This window comes from Apteryx rowi, unplaced genomic scaffold, assembly GCF_003343035.1.
Source record: "Apteryx rowi isolate R43461 unplaced genomic scaffold, aptRow1 scaffold_27, whole genome shotgun sequence".
Taxonomy (NCBI): domain Eukaryota; kingdom Metazoa; phylum Chordata; class Aves; order Apterygiformes; family Apterygidae; genus Apteryx; species Apteryx rowi.
Window position 1 is genome coordinate 894,262 of NW_020449085.1, and position 16,995 is coordinate 911,256.

Consider the following 16,995-nt stretch of genomic DNA (forward strand, 5'->3'; position numbering starts at 1 on the left):
CCCGGGGGCTGAGGCGCCTCCGCTCCCGCCTGGGGTGGCCCCGGCGGCTCGAGGAGGGGCCTCAGCGGCTGGGTCTGCAGGAGGCGGAGGGGAGAGGACGCGGCCTCGCTGCCATGGGCGCGGCCTGCGCCTCCGGTAGCTCCCCGCGTGCCTGCTGCACCCTCATCTGGGCTCATCTGGGCGGGGGGCCTCCCTGCCTTCCCCTCCGTGCTGCCTGTGGGACCCCCCAGCTTCGAGGCAGGACAGTCGCCTGATTACTTCTGCAGCTGCAAACACATCACGCTCCGAAAGCAGGATCCGCGGCCCGCGCGAGCAGAGAGGCAGGCGAAACCGGCTTGGGCTGAGATGCTTTTCAGCTGCACACATGGCTGCGTGCAGGCCGAGGGGGGCGGCCGCCCCGGGCTCGAGCGCCAGGTTTGTTTTCTCGAGGCTGGCGGGTGCGGGGCTGCCCGCTTTTTGCCTGGAGGCCTCGTTGCAGGGACGCCAGGCAGCTGGCACCACCTCCCAGGCTTCAGGGAGGTGCGCTGGCAGGGGCTGGCAAGGCTGCTGCTATGTCAGCATCCGCCCGGAGGAGAGAGCTGCGCGAAGGGCAGTGCTCCGGGCTCGGGCGGCTGCACGGTGCAACGCGCGATGTTGTTTGCGAGAGGACTCTTGCGGCGTCCCTCAGGAACGAGGGCCCCGCTCGGTGCACCACGAGAAGCAGATGGGCTCGCTCTGTTTCTTCCTGTGTTAAGTCACACGCGGCTAGGCCCACGCAAGACGCAGGCTCCCGGGGCATCTGGAAGCCTTGCGCTGCCTGCGGAGGTGCATCTCGCAGCTTCGGCACCGAGTCACGCTCTCGGCAGGTCCTCCGGAGACCCCTTGGGGTAAAGCCCAGGGGCCGGCTGCTCACAGCAAGCGCTTTCAGGAGGCGGCTGCGCGTCCTGGACGCTGTCCAGCAAGGCAGTGCCCTTCCCGTGCTGGTTTCCTCCCAGCGTCCTTCTCCCCTTCTCGGCCGCTGGGCTGCAGTGTGAAGCCGAGTGCTGCCCTGAGACAAAGAGATCCTGTGTGTCCCCACGCTGCCCATCGGCACGGCCTCTGGGCGGGCGGTCCCCTGCGGACGTGGGACCCTGTGGGCGCACAAAGCCGCCTTGACTCGCGCGCGGTCCCTAGGCTGCTCGTGGGTGGCTGCTCAGCCCGGCGCTTTGCCTGGTGAACGTCGCGTCTTTGCTGCGCGCTGCTGGGTGCTGTGATTCTCGCTGCGCTTCGGGGAGGGGGAAACTGCGCCGAGGCAGGACCCGAAGGGGAAAGGCGCTTCGTGGCAGAAATGCTGGCTCTCCGTTCGCGCTCCGTAACGCAAGGCAGCGCTGCCTGGGCGTGAATTCCCCGTGTCTGAGTGCTGGTGCACGGTGATCCGATGGGAACATCCCAGGGCTGCTGCGAAATGTCCCTCCCCCCCCACCCCCCCCACCACTGCAACTGTGCTCCCCGGCTTTGCATCCCTTTGGGTGGGAGGGGAGGGAAGCCTGGCCCGGGCTGGGGAAGGGAGAGGGAAGTGCAAAGCTCTTTTAACTTAATTATTTAAATTGACTTTCCCTTTAGAAATAAACACTTTACACCCAGCAGCTCGTGCTCTTCTGGCCAGATTATCAGCCAGTGTTTCATTACCCATAAAAATAAAGGCGATCTTATCCTTTCTCCTACGTACGCAAAAGGCAGCATGGAAAAAGCAGAAAGTCCTCACCCTTTTTGCAGCAGCGGAAGGGCTCAGACTCGAAGCGAATTTGGGTTCAGGCCTTCCCATACGTCCTTTGCGCATCCTTTCCCCTCCCTCCAACATCTGTGCTGGACACGGGCGCCGTGACTGGCTCCCAGCTGGGACGTAGCTTCGGAAAGGGTAAAGGGAAAGCCAGGACTCTCTTAAATCCCACCCAGCCCGTGCTGGGAGGAGAGAGCCTGATAAAGAGTCAAATTTCCTTTTTTCCAGTTTGAGGATGAAAAGCTTCCTGGAGACGGCCCCAGGAATCCTTCCAGCGCCTCCGCAGAAGCAACCCGGCCCTGACGTAGCAGGTATTTCTGCGGTCAAAGCACGAGCAATTCTGCTTTGAATAAATGGCTGGAAAGCCCCCAGGACTGCTTGCTTCCCTGGTTCCCTCGGTTCCCACCCCGTCCCTCTGCCGAGCCCGGCACGGCACAGCCGGCAGGAGCCCCGAAAGGGTTTAGCCCAGCGTCTTGCTGCTTCAAGCAGCTGAGCCCAAACTGGAGCTACCTGCGTGTCAGCAGCCGGGTTTCCTCCCAGAGCCGGTGGCCGCCCGTCGGAGACACGAGCAGCCTCCCGGGGAGGCCGGAGCAGCCTGGCATGTGGTGATTCGGGGCTGCCGCGGCCGCCGTGCACACAAAGCGGAGGTGGGGAAGAGAGCGGGTTCAAGGAGAGCTTTATTCGGAGATCCTGGCCATAATAAATAGGGTTACACTATGAGACCGCCGCACGGCGAGGGGCCGGGGGCAGGAGGCGCGTGCCACTGGAGCTGGCTGCATCTCCTCCAAGCGGGGCATCGCCCTTTTTCCCGTCTCCCCTGTCCTGTTCCTTCCTCCCAGCCAGCTCCGGAGATCCCTGCATCTCACCACCAGCTGCTGCCCCACCACGCTGGAGATCAGGGCGAGAAAAAAAATGGCAGAAACAGGTTACGTGGATGCAGAGGGTTTTGGGGAGCGGCGTGGACCAGAGGAGATGGGAGGGCAGAGCCCTCCGGCTGCAGGGGTTGTGGATGTGGTGGGGCCTGGCAGTCACTGCACCAGGGCCTGGACAATGTCCTTCACCAGCATGGTGCCAATAACCATCTTTTCGCTGTTGACCGTCAGCTGGGCCGCGGCTCCCTCCCGCTTCTCCAGGGTGATGAGCACCAGGCTCCCGCTGGTCACCGTCTTGGCCGCAAACCTGCCCGCCGGCAGACACAGGGCTTCAGGGTGAGCTGTGGCCATCCCCGCAGTCACCATCCCCTCCCTGCCCTCCCAGCATCCCGCACCRAGCTGGCATGGCCATTCCTGGGATGCTCCAGCCGGGACCAGGGAGGCCTCTGCCACCCACAGCCACTGTCACAGTGGGTTTGGGTGCGGGTGGCACAGGGGCTCCTTGTCCTAAAGTAAGACCCGAGAATCCCCACTGGGAGCTGCTTTGATTTGGGTAAGACCAGAGAGGTAACATCCCGGTTCTCCCTCAGCATCCCCTCCCCACTTTGGTCCCCACAGCAGGTCGCTGGCTCGGCACAGCCCGCTCGAGCCRTGCGAGGAGCCGGGGGTCCCAGTAGTGCTGTGCGAGGCGACCTCTCCGCAGTGGGGGATCTGGCTACCTGTACTCGTTGTCTGCTCCGCAGGGCACGCGGCCCACGTTGGCGGCCGAGGTCACTTGCTGGACGATGGCATGGTCGCTCCGGCATTTCTCCGGCAGCGTCAGCTTCTCCGTGATCTCGCTCATGCCCGTCAGCTTCCCTGGGGTGGGCAGCAGAGGCACCTGCCCATCTCCAGCCTTGCATCCCGGCCCTCCATCTGCGCCTGGCAGCGGCTCCAAGAGCCCCTCTGCCCCGTGCACCCCTCTGAAGAGTGGCCATGTCCCCTCTGGCCCCACTTTGTTGTCCCTGTTTCCTGCCCCCTCCAGCCTCTGCCTGTCCCATCTCATCCTGCTGGGGGTCCTTGTCCCAAGGTGCCAGCCGCACGCTGGGAGAGGGCTCAGCCCCATCCTGGGGCACATCAACCCCGTGTTGTGCCTGTGGCCTCGCAGCCCAGGCTTTCCACAAGGTCCTGTCCCGGCTGCCCCACTCTTCCCGGACCATTCACTCCTCTCCAGCCCCCGGCACGGATGGATTTGGGAAAACCCTTCCTCCAGCAGCCTTCCTGGGCTCATCGCTGTGTCCTGCCGCCCTGCCTGGTGGCAGCAGTCTGCAGCCGTGTCCCTGGGGAATGGCCCCTCCGGGCAGTGCAGGGCAATGGAGCCCAGGTATTGTGGGCATCGAGCACCCATTGCACACCCGCCCGGCTACGGGTGCTCCGGCCAGACCAGCATCTACCGCTCACCGTGCCGCAGCCACAGACCCCCCCGGGGCTTCCCCCGCCATGCTGTGGGGATGCCACGGAGCGCGCTGGCTCCGGAAGCATGGGGACATGCAGCTGGGTGGTCCCCACTGCTYGCTGGCCCCAGGCCATGGTGCTGGGAGCGCCAAGCACCCACACTCTGGCCACCGGCCGCGGCTTGGTGAGCGGCTGGGAGGGAGCTGCTGGCACTGCCAGGCTGCACAGTGGCTCCCGGGGGCCACGTGCTGGGGGGCCACCYGTCCCCACAGCCGGCAAGAGGCATGGTGCTGGTAACGGGATGGCCGTAGGGCCCCTTGGGGTGGCACAAGGTTCCTGTGCYGGGGACGGGCACGCGAGAGCAGGGATCCAGGGACCCCATGAATGCCTGGGGCCCTGCAGCAGCCAGGCAGGATGGGGCCTCAAGGGCCAGGGATCCACCCCATCGTGCCCCAGAGCCCTCCATGCTGTGCAGGGACCCAGCGGGGCCCCCCGGGACCCTGGCGCCAGTGGGGGCACCCAGCACGGCATCTATCCAAGCTGTGCGAGGGATTGCTGCCGCGGCCCCCAGGCCTGGGAGTGCAGGAGGGGGGCYGGAGCGCGGCTCGCACGGGGCAAGGGGAGCAGAGCTAGTCTAGGGGAGCGGGATGGGGTCAGCAGCGCGCCCCTGCCCGCAAGGGCCAGCTGAGCTGCGACTTACCCTCGCCCAGCCGCGAGAGGTGCTCTAAGGACATGGCGAGGGCGGCAGAGGGAACAAAACGGGTGGTTAACGTCAGCGCCGGGCGCACCGGGCTCCGGGCGGTGGGTCCCCCCAAAGGCAGCCCGCCTCCATCCCGCACTCACCCTGCTCCTTCTTGAACTCGTTCTCGCTCATGAAGACGGGAGCCATGAGCTCCCCCACGGGCGGCTGGATGGAGACGTAGAAGTGGCGCGTGTGGGTGCTGCAGAGACAGGCGGGTGAGAGGGTCTGGCCAGTCTGGGGTCCACAGGCAGAGCCCCCACCCCGTGCTGCGCTCCCTTTGCCTGCCTCAGGCATGGGAGTAGCCAGAGGGAAACTGAGGCACAAAAGGCCTTGGGAATAGGGGGCACCCGGCAGGCTGGACCTGGGACTGCTGCCTCCTCTGTGTCCCCTGGAGGGACCCTTGTGCCTGTCCTGCTGTCTCCTGTCCCCTGGAGCACCCCATGCTTGTCCCACTGTCTTCCAAACCCTGGGGGGACCTCAGTGCTGGTCCTGCTGTCCCCCATTCCCTGGAATACCCCATGCCATGTCCGGCCATCCCGTCCCCTGGAGCGATGCTTGTCCCTGTCCTGCTGTCCCCCATCCCCTGGAGCGCCCCATGCCCCTCTTGCCCCGCTGCCAGGCGCTCACCAGAGCTGGAAGTTGGCTGCCTGGGTGGAGTCACAGAAGTCGATGCCCATGACCACGCTGGCAGTGTCCCCAGGCGCCAGGCTCTCTGAAAGCACAGGGCTGGCACTGTGTCCCCAGCACCCAGCAGGCACCTTGCCGGCGGGCAGCACCCAGCCCAGCCTGGGAGGCAACCTCCTCTGGCCCAGCTGCAGCACCCAGTGGGTGCCTTGTGGCACTCTGGGGGATGACCCACCCCCCCCCCAAATGCCAGGACCCCTCGGAGCCAGGCTGGGCCATACCAATCTCGGGGAACTCCTGGATCCGCATGCCCGAGAGCGGCTTGGGCTCACTGATGTGCAGGCTCTTCACCTCGGCGTCGGTGTTGTTGGAGATCTGGATCTGGACAGCCACCATGTGGGGGTCGTGTGGGAAGGGCCGGCGGCTGAAGCAGTACTCGACGGAGAGCCCCTCACCCGTCATGCGGTGCAGCAGCTCGTAGGTCCTCACTGAGCCGAACACCGGGCTCAGCAGCTGCGAGGGAGCGAGGACCACCATGGGTGAGCAGGCCACCCTGGGCACTGCAGCACGGGGTGCCCACCGCTGGTGGATTTGGATGGTCCCCAGGAAGGATGCAGGATGTCGCTGGGGGGACGCGGGGACATGTGGGGGTCACTTACAGCAGGTGCCAGGGAGGTGTCGGTGAGCGTGAGACCTTCCAGATCGGTCACCAGGCTGGTGGAGACGATGTTGCTGGAAGGGACGGGCTGGGGAGGAGGCGGGGTGACTGCAGGGCATAGTGGGGGTGAGGAGAAACAGTTAGCAGAGCCCTGACAGGCCAYGGTCCCATGGGGACAGCGCAAGGGGACAGCCACATGGGAACAACCCCATAGGCACAGCCCCATGGTGACAACCACATGGGGACAAGAACATGGGCACAGTCCCATGGGCAGAGCCATGTGCCCTGCAGCCATCCTTGGGGACAGAGGCCATTGACCCCACCAGTCCCASTCCCCTTTTCCAGCTCATCAGCGCCCCAAGAACTTGTGCAGCTCTGAGCTCCGCTGGCACAGGAGGCCTGTGCCTCAGTTTCCCCAAGGATGCAGTAACAGCCTGTCTGGGGGGCACTCCCAGCCTGGCCATGCACCCGCTGGGGTGGCTGCAGCGGGGCAGATGGGGTGGCAGGACCCCTGCATGCCCCACAGCCAGGGCAGAGCTGAGCCCTGGCCCTGCGGCAGCTACTCACAGTCATCCAGGTCGAGCAGGGAGATTTCCTTGGGGCCTGCGGTGGTGGCCCTGGGACTGGGTTTGGTGCTGGCGGGCTAGAAGGAGGCAGAGGGCCATGGGGTGAACACAGGGGCTCAGGCCAGCCCCACACCACCATGCTGCTCCCATCCTGGCCCTCACCGCCTTCCTCCGCTTGGTCTCCACCTCCGCCGGTGACTCCTGCGCCTCAGAGCCCGAGTCTGACTCGGATGAGCTGCTCTCAGAGGCGCTGGCCTCCTCGGACGAGGTCTCGCCACAGCCCTTCCTCTCCTGCTGCTGCTTCTTCTTCTTGCCCTTCTTCACCCCTTCCTCCTCCTCCTCCTCGCTGGGGCTGCAGGGAGAGGCCAGTCAGACATCTCGAGAATGCAGATTTCAACCAGGGAGACCCTGTCTGTGTCCTCAGCCCCATGGGACATGGTGTGCAAGGTACCTGCCAGCACTCTCCAGGGATGCTTTCCGAGGGGCTTCCTTCTCCTTCTTCTTCTTCCTCTTCTCCTCCTCCTCCTTGTCCTCTGATTGGTCTCCACTGCCCTCCTCTTCCTCCTCGCTGCCGGAGCTGGAGCTGCCTTCGCTGCTGCTGGTCTCGCTCTCCTCGCTGACGGACTCAGGCTCTGCAAGTAGGCACGTCTCACCCCTGCTGCCATGTCCTGCTGTGTCCTGTCATGTCTTGCATCCGCTCACCGTGTCCCACCATGTCCTGCATCTCCCTGCTGCATCCCACATCCACCTGCTATGTCCCACCACATCGCATGTCCGTGCACTGCATCCCACCACGTCCGGCACCCCCCTGCCATGTCCCACATCTCCCCGCTATGGCAACCCATGCCCAGCTTGCAGCACCGCAGCCTGACACCCCACCATGCTGCCCAGGCCCTCACCGCTGTCCGCTGACTCCGTGGGCCCCGACTCGCCCTCTGAGTCGGAGTAGAAAGGTTTCTCCACCTTCTCCTTCCTCTTCTCGCGGCTGGTGCACTTGGTCCACTCGGGAACCTACCAGGGACAGGGGTGATGGAGCAGGGCTGGTGCCCATGGGCACAGAGCCCAAAGTGCTACCCTTGCCCCCCTCCTGCCCCCACACTGGGCTGGCCACGTGTGTCCCCAAGCACAGCAAACCAGTGTATGGACACCTGCGCACACACGGTGCACATGAGAAGATGGCAAGGCACCTGAGCAGCCCCTGTTGGAGCTGTCCCAAAGCCTGCTGCAGCTCCCCAGTGGGGAGGTGCTTCCTCCCTGCGGAGGAGGGCGACACTCTCAAGGTTCTGGAGCTCCTCCATCTTGGCTCCCAATGTCCCCCACCACCCTGGTGGGCTCTGGGGAGCCCTGCACTGCCCCACACTACCTCCACGTTCCTCACAGAAGGGTCGGGGGCCTCATCCGGCCAGTCGGGCAGCTCCTGGTAGCCAACTGCCTTGGCGTTGAGCAGGTGGGACAGGGAGCCCAGCTGGAAATGGTCCCGATCTACGGCAGGATGAAGAGTTGGGGCAGCTCCAATGCAGCCATGTGCTGCTGGGGTGACAGCTCTCCCCATCCACACCCCCAGTTCCCATATCCCCATACCCTACAGCCAGGGCTGATACCTTTGAAGGAGGATTCCAGGATGGGAGCAGGTTTTTGGGCCAGGAAAAGCTTCTTGGCGTACTTGTTGAGGGCCCCACTCTTCTCAGTGGGCACGATAAGCTGGCGGATGAAGCGGGCCCGGTCCCGGATGTCATAGTTCTGGTCATACTTGGCCAAGTTGAGTACGTACTGGGTCAGCAGCTTGCTCTGCACCAACAGGCATGCTCAGGGCCAGTCTCTCCCTCCCCAACAGGAAACTGAGACAGGGTGAGGGCCATCTCAGCCCTGCATCCCACACCACACTCACAGGGAGCCCGTTCCCTGGTACCTGCTTGGAGTTGGTCAGGTAGAGCTTAGCCGCCAGGTTGATGACCTGCAGCTTCACGATGTCCTCCTCATTGGTGAAGGACTTGGCCATCTTGCGCAGCACATCAGGTGCAATCTTGGGCACGTGCTCACAGTACTCACCGATGAGCCACAGGATGCTGGCCCGTGCCATGGGCACCTAAAGGATGGCCATGGGCACATGGCACAGCTGCCTCCCAGCCCATGGTGCCAAACCTGTGCACCCACTGGCCCTCCGCTGGGGTGGACCCTGGCCCCGGGAGCTGCGCAGCACCCCAACTCACCTGGATGTTGTCAGTGAGCTTGGCCATGTGCTTGATGATCTCACTGTGCTGGGCCGGCTGCATCTGCAGCAGCTTTTTGATGACCACCACGGATTCAGCCACGACCAGCTCTGCAGGCAGAGAGCCTGTGTTAGCAGGGTCCTGCCCTGAGATCTCCTGCTCCAAGAGCGGAGGATCCCCTGTTTCACCCTGGCCACGCTTGCTCACCATCCCGGTTGGAGAGGAGCTGGACCAGGCCATTGAGGCAGGTGTCCCGCACCTTCCCGATGTTGGTGGCACAGCGCCCGATGGCTTGGATGGTGGCTGCCACAAAATCTTTGTCCATGCTGCGGATGTAGGTCTGCACGGGCATGCGGAAGGCACATTACCCATGCACCAGCGCTGGGAATCCCCCCTGCACGGCAGCTGCATGCCGGGAGTTTTGGAGATGATGCCATACTTGAAACTGGCATGCCCAAAGCCCTGTTCTCCTGGCGGGGAGCTCCCTCTATCCACCCACGGTGCTGGCATCCGGAGCCATGCCAGAGTGACACCCAGGTGGTCTTGGTGTGCCCGTGGCCCCAGCATACCTGAAACTCCCGCAGGATGGTGGAGATGTTGGTCTCATTGGCCAGGTTGGTGAGGACCTCCAGCTGTGGGAAGGAGGGAGAGAGGGGCAGCATGGGAACACAGTGCCGGGGAACTGGATCCCTGGCATCCTCCCATTCCCCCTTGGAGAAGGAGCGCTGGGTCGCATCCTAGGAGCCCTGAAGGCCTGGCAGGGGTTTGGGCAGCCTGTGGGGCTGCCAGCAAAGGGTCCAGCTAGGTTTTTCTGGCTTACCTTGAGGATCTTGATCTGTGTGGGGTCCGTGGAGCGGATGTAGAAGCTCTTCAGGTAGGGCTCAAACATCCCCTGTGTGGAGAGCCAGCAGCTTTAGGGACATCCCTGGTACCGGCTGCCCAGCCCATGCCAAAGCTACCCACGGGCAGGTGATTCTGAGGCCCCGGGCAGGATGCATGCTGCCTCCCAAACCTTCAGTCTGCTCCAGCAGCAATGGGGCTGACCCCTCCCGCACTGGGAGCTGAAACTCACCCTCCGTTTGATGGACATGGTGGCCACATTCTGCAGCACGACGTACTGCACCTCGCTGTGGGGATGGAGACGGAGAGCGGGGTCAGTGGGACCAGGACCGGCTGCGCTCCCAGCACATCCCCATGCAGTGGGGCAGGACCCACCACAGCCCCGCATTTCCCACAGGCCAGGGTATCCCGGCAAGCAGCCTGATTGGCTCTGTGGGAGACCAGCAAAGCCTCAGTGCTGCAGACCTGTGACTCCGCAGGAGGCGCACCAGTGCCTTGGCTATGACGCCAACCTCAGCCTTAGGTGCCAAGTGGAAGTAGAGCTGAGCCACAGCCATCACCACCTGTGGGAAGACACCTGTGTGTCACTCTGTGGGCACACGGACACCGTGGGGGACATCCCCACAGCTCCTGTGCAACAGTCATGTCCCTGCACCAGCCCGATAGCACCCCAAGGAAGCAAAGCAAGGTCCACCCATGTGGATGCCCACCACGTTTCTCCTCCCAGGGAGTCCCTTGATGCCTCATCAGCACCCTGGTGGCACCATGGCCATCAGAGAGGTCCTGAGAAAAGGTGCTAGGACACTAGCTGGTGACCACTGGGGGCTGGGCTGAGAGCCAAGCGGGGGCTGGAGGAGATGGGACAGGGCTCTCTGAGGGGGTGGCCRTGCCGTGGGGCTCACCGCAGCGTTGCGGCTCTGCAGCAGGGGCTTGGTGTTGCGCAGCAGCAGGCGGTGGTCAGGGTCCATGACATAGGGCTTGCGCTTCACCAGTGAGGTGGCCTCCGCCTTGTCGTCCTTGGTGTCCTCCTCATCGGAGCCATAGAAGGCCTTCTCAGCGCTGTCTTCCAGCAGGGACTCCTGCTGGCACATGGGACACCTGGCAGCCCCGCTGGTAGGGAGGGCGAGTGCCGGCCCAGCTGCCTGTGGTGGTGCCTGGGCTGGTGCCGCCATGCTGCCCCAGCCCTTCATCCCACCTCCCCATCATCCTCATCTCCGACCACATCAGTGGATCACTGGTATGTGCCCGGACCCAGACATGAGATGCTGGAGCATTGCCTGCTGTGAGGGCTGCCTGGGGACCCCCAAGGCTCCTCCAGTGGCAGGCACYGGACCCCAGGTGCCAGAGCAGCTCTGGCAGGGCTGTGGCGCCGTGTGGCCATACTCACGTTCTGGTTGGGACTGAGGAACTGGGTGCGCGCGTAGCGTGTCAGCATGTTGATGATCACCACTTGACCCCACTCCTCCACGTCGATGAGCAGGTTGCAGAGCTTGCGGTAGTTCTTGTGGATGAGGTCGATGCGCTCAGGACAGACCTCCTCAAACGCCATTACCACGCTGCCGGCCACCAGCTGGGGATGTAAGACCTGAGTTTAGCCGGAGCACTGGGCGCTTGCTGGAGAGGGTGGCATCCCCACATTTTGGGACAGGGGAGATGGGGCACCCAGCTCACCGTGGTCTTGTCCGCTAGCAGCTTCTCAATCACTTCAATGAGCTGGTCCTTCTGGTCTGAGTCCAGGCTGCGAGGGGAGAGCGGGGTCGGCATGGACAGGAGCATGTCACAGCTGGGCCAGTCCCATGGGGCTGTCACTGCCCCAAACTACCCCGTTCCTCAGCTGTCTGCCCGCCAATGCCAAGCAGGTAGGACCCCAGCACCGTACCCCCAAAATTGCAATTTAACCACAGTAAGCAGTACAAATCTTGAAATGAGTTCTCCTTGTCCTCCACATTGCCATGCCACCCCATGGGGCCCCAGTCACCCCATGGGGCCCCACCTGGCCCACAGCCCCCCGTTACCTGTACAGTTTGGGGATGGCGTGGGCGGCCGTCTTGCGCACGTACGGGGACATGTCCGACGCTGCCTCTTTGATGGCCAGCATCATTATGGGCACGATGATGGGCACGCGGATGCTGGAGAGGACCCGCAGGGCGCTGGCACGAATCAGCTGGTTGGGGTCCTGCAGTGGGCATGCCCAGCGCTGTGAGTCGAGATGGGCTCTTGGGCCCCACCAGGACCCTCCAGGATGGGGATTTCGCCAGTGAGAGGATGCAGCTGGAGGTCTCCTGGGGCTGCCCAATCCTACCGCAGCCTCCCAGCCCCAATTTTGCTCCCCCCAAAAAGCCGGGCCGCCTACCTTGAGTCCTCGCTGGAAGGTGGAGATGGAGAGCAGGGCCAGGTCCTGTTGCTCCTCGGCGTAGCGCACCAGGTACACATACACCAGCTTCTTCACCTGCGGGCCACACAGCAGAGGGTGGCCAAGGTGGTGGGGACTCCACAGCATGAGAGTCCCCCAGGATTATCCTCATACTGAGACAGCTGCCATCACCCAGTACCTCCATCCCCCCAAAATTCAGCCCACACCAGCCCTCCCCAAAGCCTTCCTAATGCCAAATAGCATCCCTCCAGGGACTGCTCCAGACCTGTGGACACCCTTGGGTGTCAGTCCCTTCCTCGCCCTGCAGCAGGGACACCCAGCAGCTTCTTGCCACAGGCCATGCAAGGGCTGCCGCTCACCCTGGTCACACGCACAGCAGCTGAGACCTGCCTCACCTCGATATTCTTGCAGGCCACATTTTTGACGACAGCTGGAAAGAGATCGGAGGCGTTCTTCCCACGGGCGATCATCTAGAAGGGAAGGAACAGCATGACACCAGGCATGCAGCCTCGGCAAGCCCATGGCACGGCATTGCCGGTCACCGAGCCCGTGCCATGGCAACACTCACCGCCACGATCCTCTTCATGGCCTCCAGCTTGAGCGAGTCCTTGTTGCTATCCAGCATCTCCTTGAGGTCATCGTGCCTATGGAGCAGACCAGGTGCTGTGAGGAACTGGCCCTCATCCCTGGCAGCTCCTGGCCATCACCCAGCACCCACTGTGGAGGGTCCGCATGTGTGTTCTGGGCATGCCACAGCCTCTGGTGCCCACTGCCAGCTCCCAGGGCTTTGCTYGTCCCAGGCCACCAAATATGGCCCTCGGGTGCTGAGATCAGGAGAACCTCAGCTTCAGGACATTTCCCTCCTCAGGATGCAAAAACAGAGGAAGGAGAGTCCTGTTTTCTGTTTTATTCACTTTTCCCACCCGCTCCCAGCCTGGCTCAGGGTTTCCCTGGAGGCAGAGGGCACTAGCTTGGCTTTACCCTGGGCTGGGGCAGGAGAGATGCCTGCGCCAGGCTGGGAACCCAACCCACAGCTGCTCATGAAATATTTATCTGGGCAGGAATTCAGTTACAGGTGCGTGAAAAAGAACCCCGCGGCCTTGGAAGCGTTGCTGGGGCGACTTGCATGGGCTGAGGTTGTCGCCCCGGGCACTGTCAGCTCCTTGTCACCAATGTCCCCCTTTATAAGGCTGGTTGGCACTGCTGTCCCTGCGGTCCCTGAGCTGACCTGGCGGCATGACACCGCTAGACCTGCAAGGCTTCATCCACCTGCAATGGCCCATTCCCAGATTGTCCGGTGGGGATGGGAGCTTTCCCAAAACAGCACTGACTTGCACCAAAAGCACCTCAGCATTTGGAGAAACGATGTGCTTGCCATCCACAAGCACACGCCGGTCGCTAAACAAAGCGTCACGTCCTAAAATGTCCCTGAAACCCCGTCTGCCCACGGTTGTACCCACACAGAGCCGGCTGTGCTGGGGCTTCCCGGCAGGACGACGCTCGGCACGAGCCCCCACTGCTGCCGTTCCGCGGAGCCTCAAGGGCACGGCGCATGGTCCACGCTCCTGCATGCCCCCTTCCCAGGGCTYGTCCCTCGCCCGCTCCCCCGGCGGGCGCTCGCGGGGGCCCTTACCGCAGCGGCTGCGGCTGCCCAGCGCCGGTGCCGCTCTCTGCCGCGGCCTCCGCCTTGGGGCACTTGAGCAGTCGGAGCTCGTCGGCTCGCAGGGCGCTGTAGCAGACCTGCTGCCCTCCGTCGGCGGGCAGCACCGGGCTCCTCGCCTCCTCGGCCGCGGTGCCCGCCGGCGCTTTCCCCAGGCCGCCCGCGCTGGCCGGCAGCTGCTGCAGCAGCTTCTGCAGCGGTGGCATCGACAGCATCCCTTCGGTCGGCTCACCGGCAGGCGCAGCTGGCTCACCGGTGGCCTCCCGAACCACCCGTTTGCCCCGCACCGACGGCGGCGTGGCCCCGCTGCCAGCCCGCCGGGCTCCAGCGGGCTCTCTGGCTGGCCGCGGGCCCCGCTCCTCCTCCTGGCTCCACCGCCTGAAACCTGATGCTCGGCGCCGGGCGGCCCCTCGTGTCCCAGCCACGAGGGCCGCAGCGGCAGTGGCGGTGGCACGGGAACAGCGCGTCCCCTGGCAGGGCCTGGGGCTTGTGGTTTCAGCCGGTCTGGTGCTGTGGCGGGGGAAGGCGCTGAGTGGCGAGGCCAGAGGGGGTCAGCCCTGGGGTCTGCACTGATCCCAAGCCATTGCYGAGGCCTGACGCTGCGCGAAGGTCCCCAACCCTGGCATCCCTCTGTCACCCTGGGCCCGAGTGGCACCTGGGGACCCATCCTGCATCCAGGAAYGAGGCTGCTTCCTCATCAGGTGGGAGAGCAGGGAATCGCTTCCTTGGGCACCTTGAGCAGCTTCGCAGGGGATGCCAAGCCCCCAGCCCGCAGCCGTGGTCACCACTGGCCACTGCCAGCCCTATCTGGGGACCTCAATCACCAGCCCACAAAAGGGGACGAGCGGGATGTGGAGGATGGGGGGGCAACACCGAGGCCCTGCCATCCCCGAGGGGATGCCAGGACTGGCGAGGACCCCACGGGGAAGCCCGAGACCTTGCCCACGCACCAGCCAGGGCAACTGGCCAGGTCCCCGCCAGCAGCCCTCAGCCCCCACTTCTCAGAGACGGGACTGGTGGGATCCAGCAGTGAAGGGACAGGAGGACACAGGCCATGCAGATGGACACACTGTCCCTGGACAGAAAGCACAGCACCATCTAGTGACTGCGTGCCCCGTTATGGCCACATCCGTGAGCGCTAATTAGTCCAGCCAGAGCTGCACCACGGYGCTGGCTGCAGGGTCCTGAGCAGCACCCCCACCATCGCTCCCCAGGGCCAGGGTGGTGCTCGGGCCACGCGTCCCTGCTGCCTGCCCTGGGCCTCAGCCCACCGGGCTCCGGTGTCACCCGCGAACCCGGCAGGGTGTCCTGCTCGAGGGCTCATCGCGGGGCCAGGCTGGGCACTGCCTTCCCTGTGGGGATTCAGCCCCTGAAGGGCACCAGGACGTAGACCGGGTGCCAGCGCATGTGGGCAGGACCCAAAGGACCAGTCCACGGCAGGTCCAGCAGCACCTTGGGCTCCGAGGCTGCCACCTTGGGTGCAGGCAGGGCTCGCAGGGATGCTGCCAGGCTCTCTGCACTGCTTGGGAGGGCTCCTGGGAGAGCAGCACCCAGGGGACCGGGACAAAACCAGCGGGTGTTGGGTTGGGGGGACACTGCCAGCGGGTGCTGGGTTGGGGGGACATCACCAGTGGGTGCAGGGCTGGGGGAACATTGCCAGAAGGTGCCGGGTTGGGGGGACACCGCCAGCGGGTGCTAGGACGGGGGGGGTCATTGCTAGCAGGTGCCGGGCTGGGGGGACATCGCCAGCAGGTGCAGAACTGGGGAACACCACCAGCAGGAGCTGGGTTGGGGGGGGTCATCGCCAGTGGCTGCAGGGCTGGGGAGTCATCACCAGTGGGTGCAGGGCTGGGGGACACCACCAGCGGGTGCTGGGTTGGGGAGTCATTGCCAGCGGGTGCTGGGCTAGGGGTCATCACCAGCGGGTGNCCTTGGGTGCAGGCAGGGCTCGCAGGGATGCTGCCAGGCTCTCTGCACTGCTTGGGAGGGCTCCTGGGAGAGCAGCACCCAGGGGACCGGGACAACAGCAGCGGGTGCCAGGCTGGGGGACACTGCCAGCGGGTGCTGGGTTGGGGGGACATCGCCAGCAGGTGCAGGGCTGGGGGAACATTGCCAGAAGGTGCCGGGTTGGGGGGACACCGCCAGCTGGTGCCGGGACTGGGGGGTCATTGCTAGCAGGTGCCAGGCTGGGGGGACACTGCCAGCAGGTGCAGAACTGGGGAACACCACCAGCAGGAGCTGGGTTGGGGGGGGGTCATCGCCAGTGGGTGCAGGGCTGGGGGACACCACCAGCGGGTGCTGGGTTGGGGAGTCATTGCCAGCGGGTGCTGGGCTAGGGGTCATCACCAGCGGGTGCAGGGCTGGGGAACATTATCAGCAGGTGCCAGGCTGGGGGACATCGCCACTGGGTGCTGGGTTAGGGGGACACTGCCAGCGGATGCTGGGTTGGGGGATCATCCCCAGCGGGTGTCAGGCTGGGGGGACATTGCCAGTGGGTGCATGACTGGGGGACATTGCCAGAAGGTGCCAGGTTGGGGGGACACCGCCAGTGGGTGTCAGGACAGGGAGTCATCGCCAGCGGGTGCCGGGCTAGGGGACATCGCCAGCAGGTGCAGGGCTGGGGGACACCACCAGCGGGTGCTGAGCTGGGGGACACCACCAGCCAGTGCTGGGCTGGGGAACATTATCAGCAGGTGCCAGGCTGGGGGACATCGCCACTGGGTGCTGGGTTAGGGGGACACTGCCAGCGGATGCTGGGTGGGGGGATCATCCCCAGCGGGTGTCAGGCTGGGGGGACATTGCCAGTGGGTGCAGGACTGGGGGACACCGCCAGCGGGTGCAGGACTGGGGGACATCGCCAGTGGGTGCAGGGCTGGGGGACACCGCCAGTGGGTGCAGGGCTGGGGGACATTGCCAGAAGGTGCCAGGTTGGGGGGACACTGCCAGTGGGTGTCAGGATGGGGAGTCATTGCCAGCGGGTGCCGGGCTAGGGGACATCACCAGCAGGTGCAGGGCTGGGGGACACCGCCACAGGGTGCTGGGTTAGGGGGACACTGCCAGCGGATGCTGGGTGGGGGGATCATCCCCAGCGGGTGTCAGGCTGGGGGGACATCGCCAGCGGGTGCACGACTGGGGGACATCGCCAGCAGGTGCAGGGCTGGGGGGACACTGCCAGCGGGTGCCGAGCTGGAGGACACCACCAGCCGGTGCTGGGCTGGGGAACATTATCAGCAGGTGCCAGGCTGGGGGACATCGCCACTGGGTGCTGAGTTAGGGG

The 16,995-nt window shown here is 64.6% G+C and overlaps 2 protein-coding genes across 5 annotated transcripts in view; both read right to left on the reverse strand.

The window, feature by feature from the left end:
- CPEB1 (cytoplasmic polyadenylation element binding protein 1) overlaps positions 1 to 1,741 on the reverse strand; it is a 48,329-nt gene extending 46,588 nt beyond the window's left edge. Inside the window, exon 1 of the mRNA XM_026068285.1 lies at positions 1,724 to 1,741. The gene's annotated coding sequence lies outside the window, so the exon portion shown is untranslated. The remainder of the gene's footprint in view (positions 1 to 1,723) is intronic.
- Positions 1,742 to 2,410: 669 nt separating this feature from the next.
- The window catches only part of AP3B2 (adaptor related protein complex 3 subunit beta 2), a 21,671-nt gene continuing 7,086 nt past the window's right edge, over positions 2,411 to 16,995 (reverse strand). Inside the window, exons 1-27 of one of the 4 annotated variants that reach the window (XM_026068325.1) lie at positions 13,692 to 15,222; positions 12,627 to 12,702; positions 12,454 to 12,528; positions 12,038 to 12,133; positions 11,700 to 11,860; positions 11,356 to 11,422; positions 11,072 to 11,254; positions 10,587 to 10,763; positions 10,150 to 10,247; positions 9,917 to 9,971; positions 9,665 to 9,736; positions 9,414 to 9,476; positions 9,052 to 9,184; positions 8,845 to 8,954; positions 8,544 to 8,720; positions 8,236 to 8,422; positions 7,998 to 8,116; positions 7,534 to 7,645; positions 7,086 to 7,266; positions 6,797 to 6,986; positions 6,636 to 6,711; positions 6,070 to 6,176; positions 5,692 to 5,923; positions 5,414 to 5,498; positions 4,888 to 4,985; positions 3,330 to 3,468; positions 2,411 to 2,917 (exon numbers count right to left, since the gene is read on the reverse strand). In XM_026068325.1, coding sequence (XP_025924110.1) covers positions 2,767 to 2,917; positions 3,330 to 3,468; positions 4,888 to 4,985; positions 5,414 to 5,498; positions 5,692 to 5,923; positions 6,070 to 6,176; positions 6,636 to 6,711; positions 6,797 to 6,986; positions 7,086 to 7,266; positions 7,534 to 7,645; positions 7,998 to 8,116; positions 8,236 to 8,422; positions 8,544 to 8,720; positions 8,845 to 8,954; positions 9,052 to 9,184; positions 9,414 to 9,476; positions 9,665 to 9,736; positions 9,917 to 9,971; positions 10,150 to 10,247; positions 10,587 to 10,763; positions 11,072 to 11,254; positions 11,356 to 11,422; positions 11,700 to 11,860; positions 12,038 to 12,133; positions 12,454 to 12,528; positions 12,627 to 12,702; positions 13,692 to 13,933 — 3,462 coding nt within the window. In that variant the 5' untranslated portion in view covers positions 13,934 to 15,222 and the 3' untranslated portion in view covers positions 2,411 to 2,766. Of the gene's footprint in view, positions 2,918 to 3,329; positions 3,469 to 4,887; positions 4,986 to 5,413; positions 5,499 to 5,691; positions 5,924 to 6,069; positions 6,177 to 6,635; positions 6,712 to 6,796; positions 6,987 to 7,085; positions 7,267 to 7,533; positions 7,646 to 7,997; positions 8,117 to 8,235; positions 8,423 to 8,543; positions 8,721 to 8,844; positions 8,955 to 9,051; positions 9,185 to 9,413; positions 9,477 to 9,664; positions 9,737 to 9,916; positions 9,972 to 10,149; positions 10,248 to 10,586; positions 10,764 to 11,071; positions 11,255 to 11,355; positions 11,423 to 11,699; positions 11,861 to 12,037; positions 12,134 to 12,453; positions 12,529 to 12,626; positions 12,703 to 13,518; positions 13,646 to 13,691; positions 15,223 to 16,995 lie in introns of those variants that run through there. The other 3 variants (XM_026068326.1, XM_026068324.1, XM_026068327.1) reach the window with 3 other exon arrangements.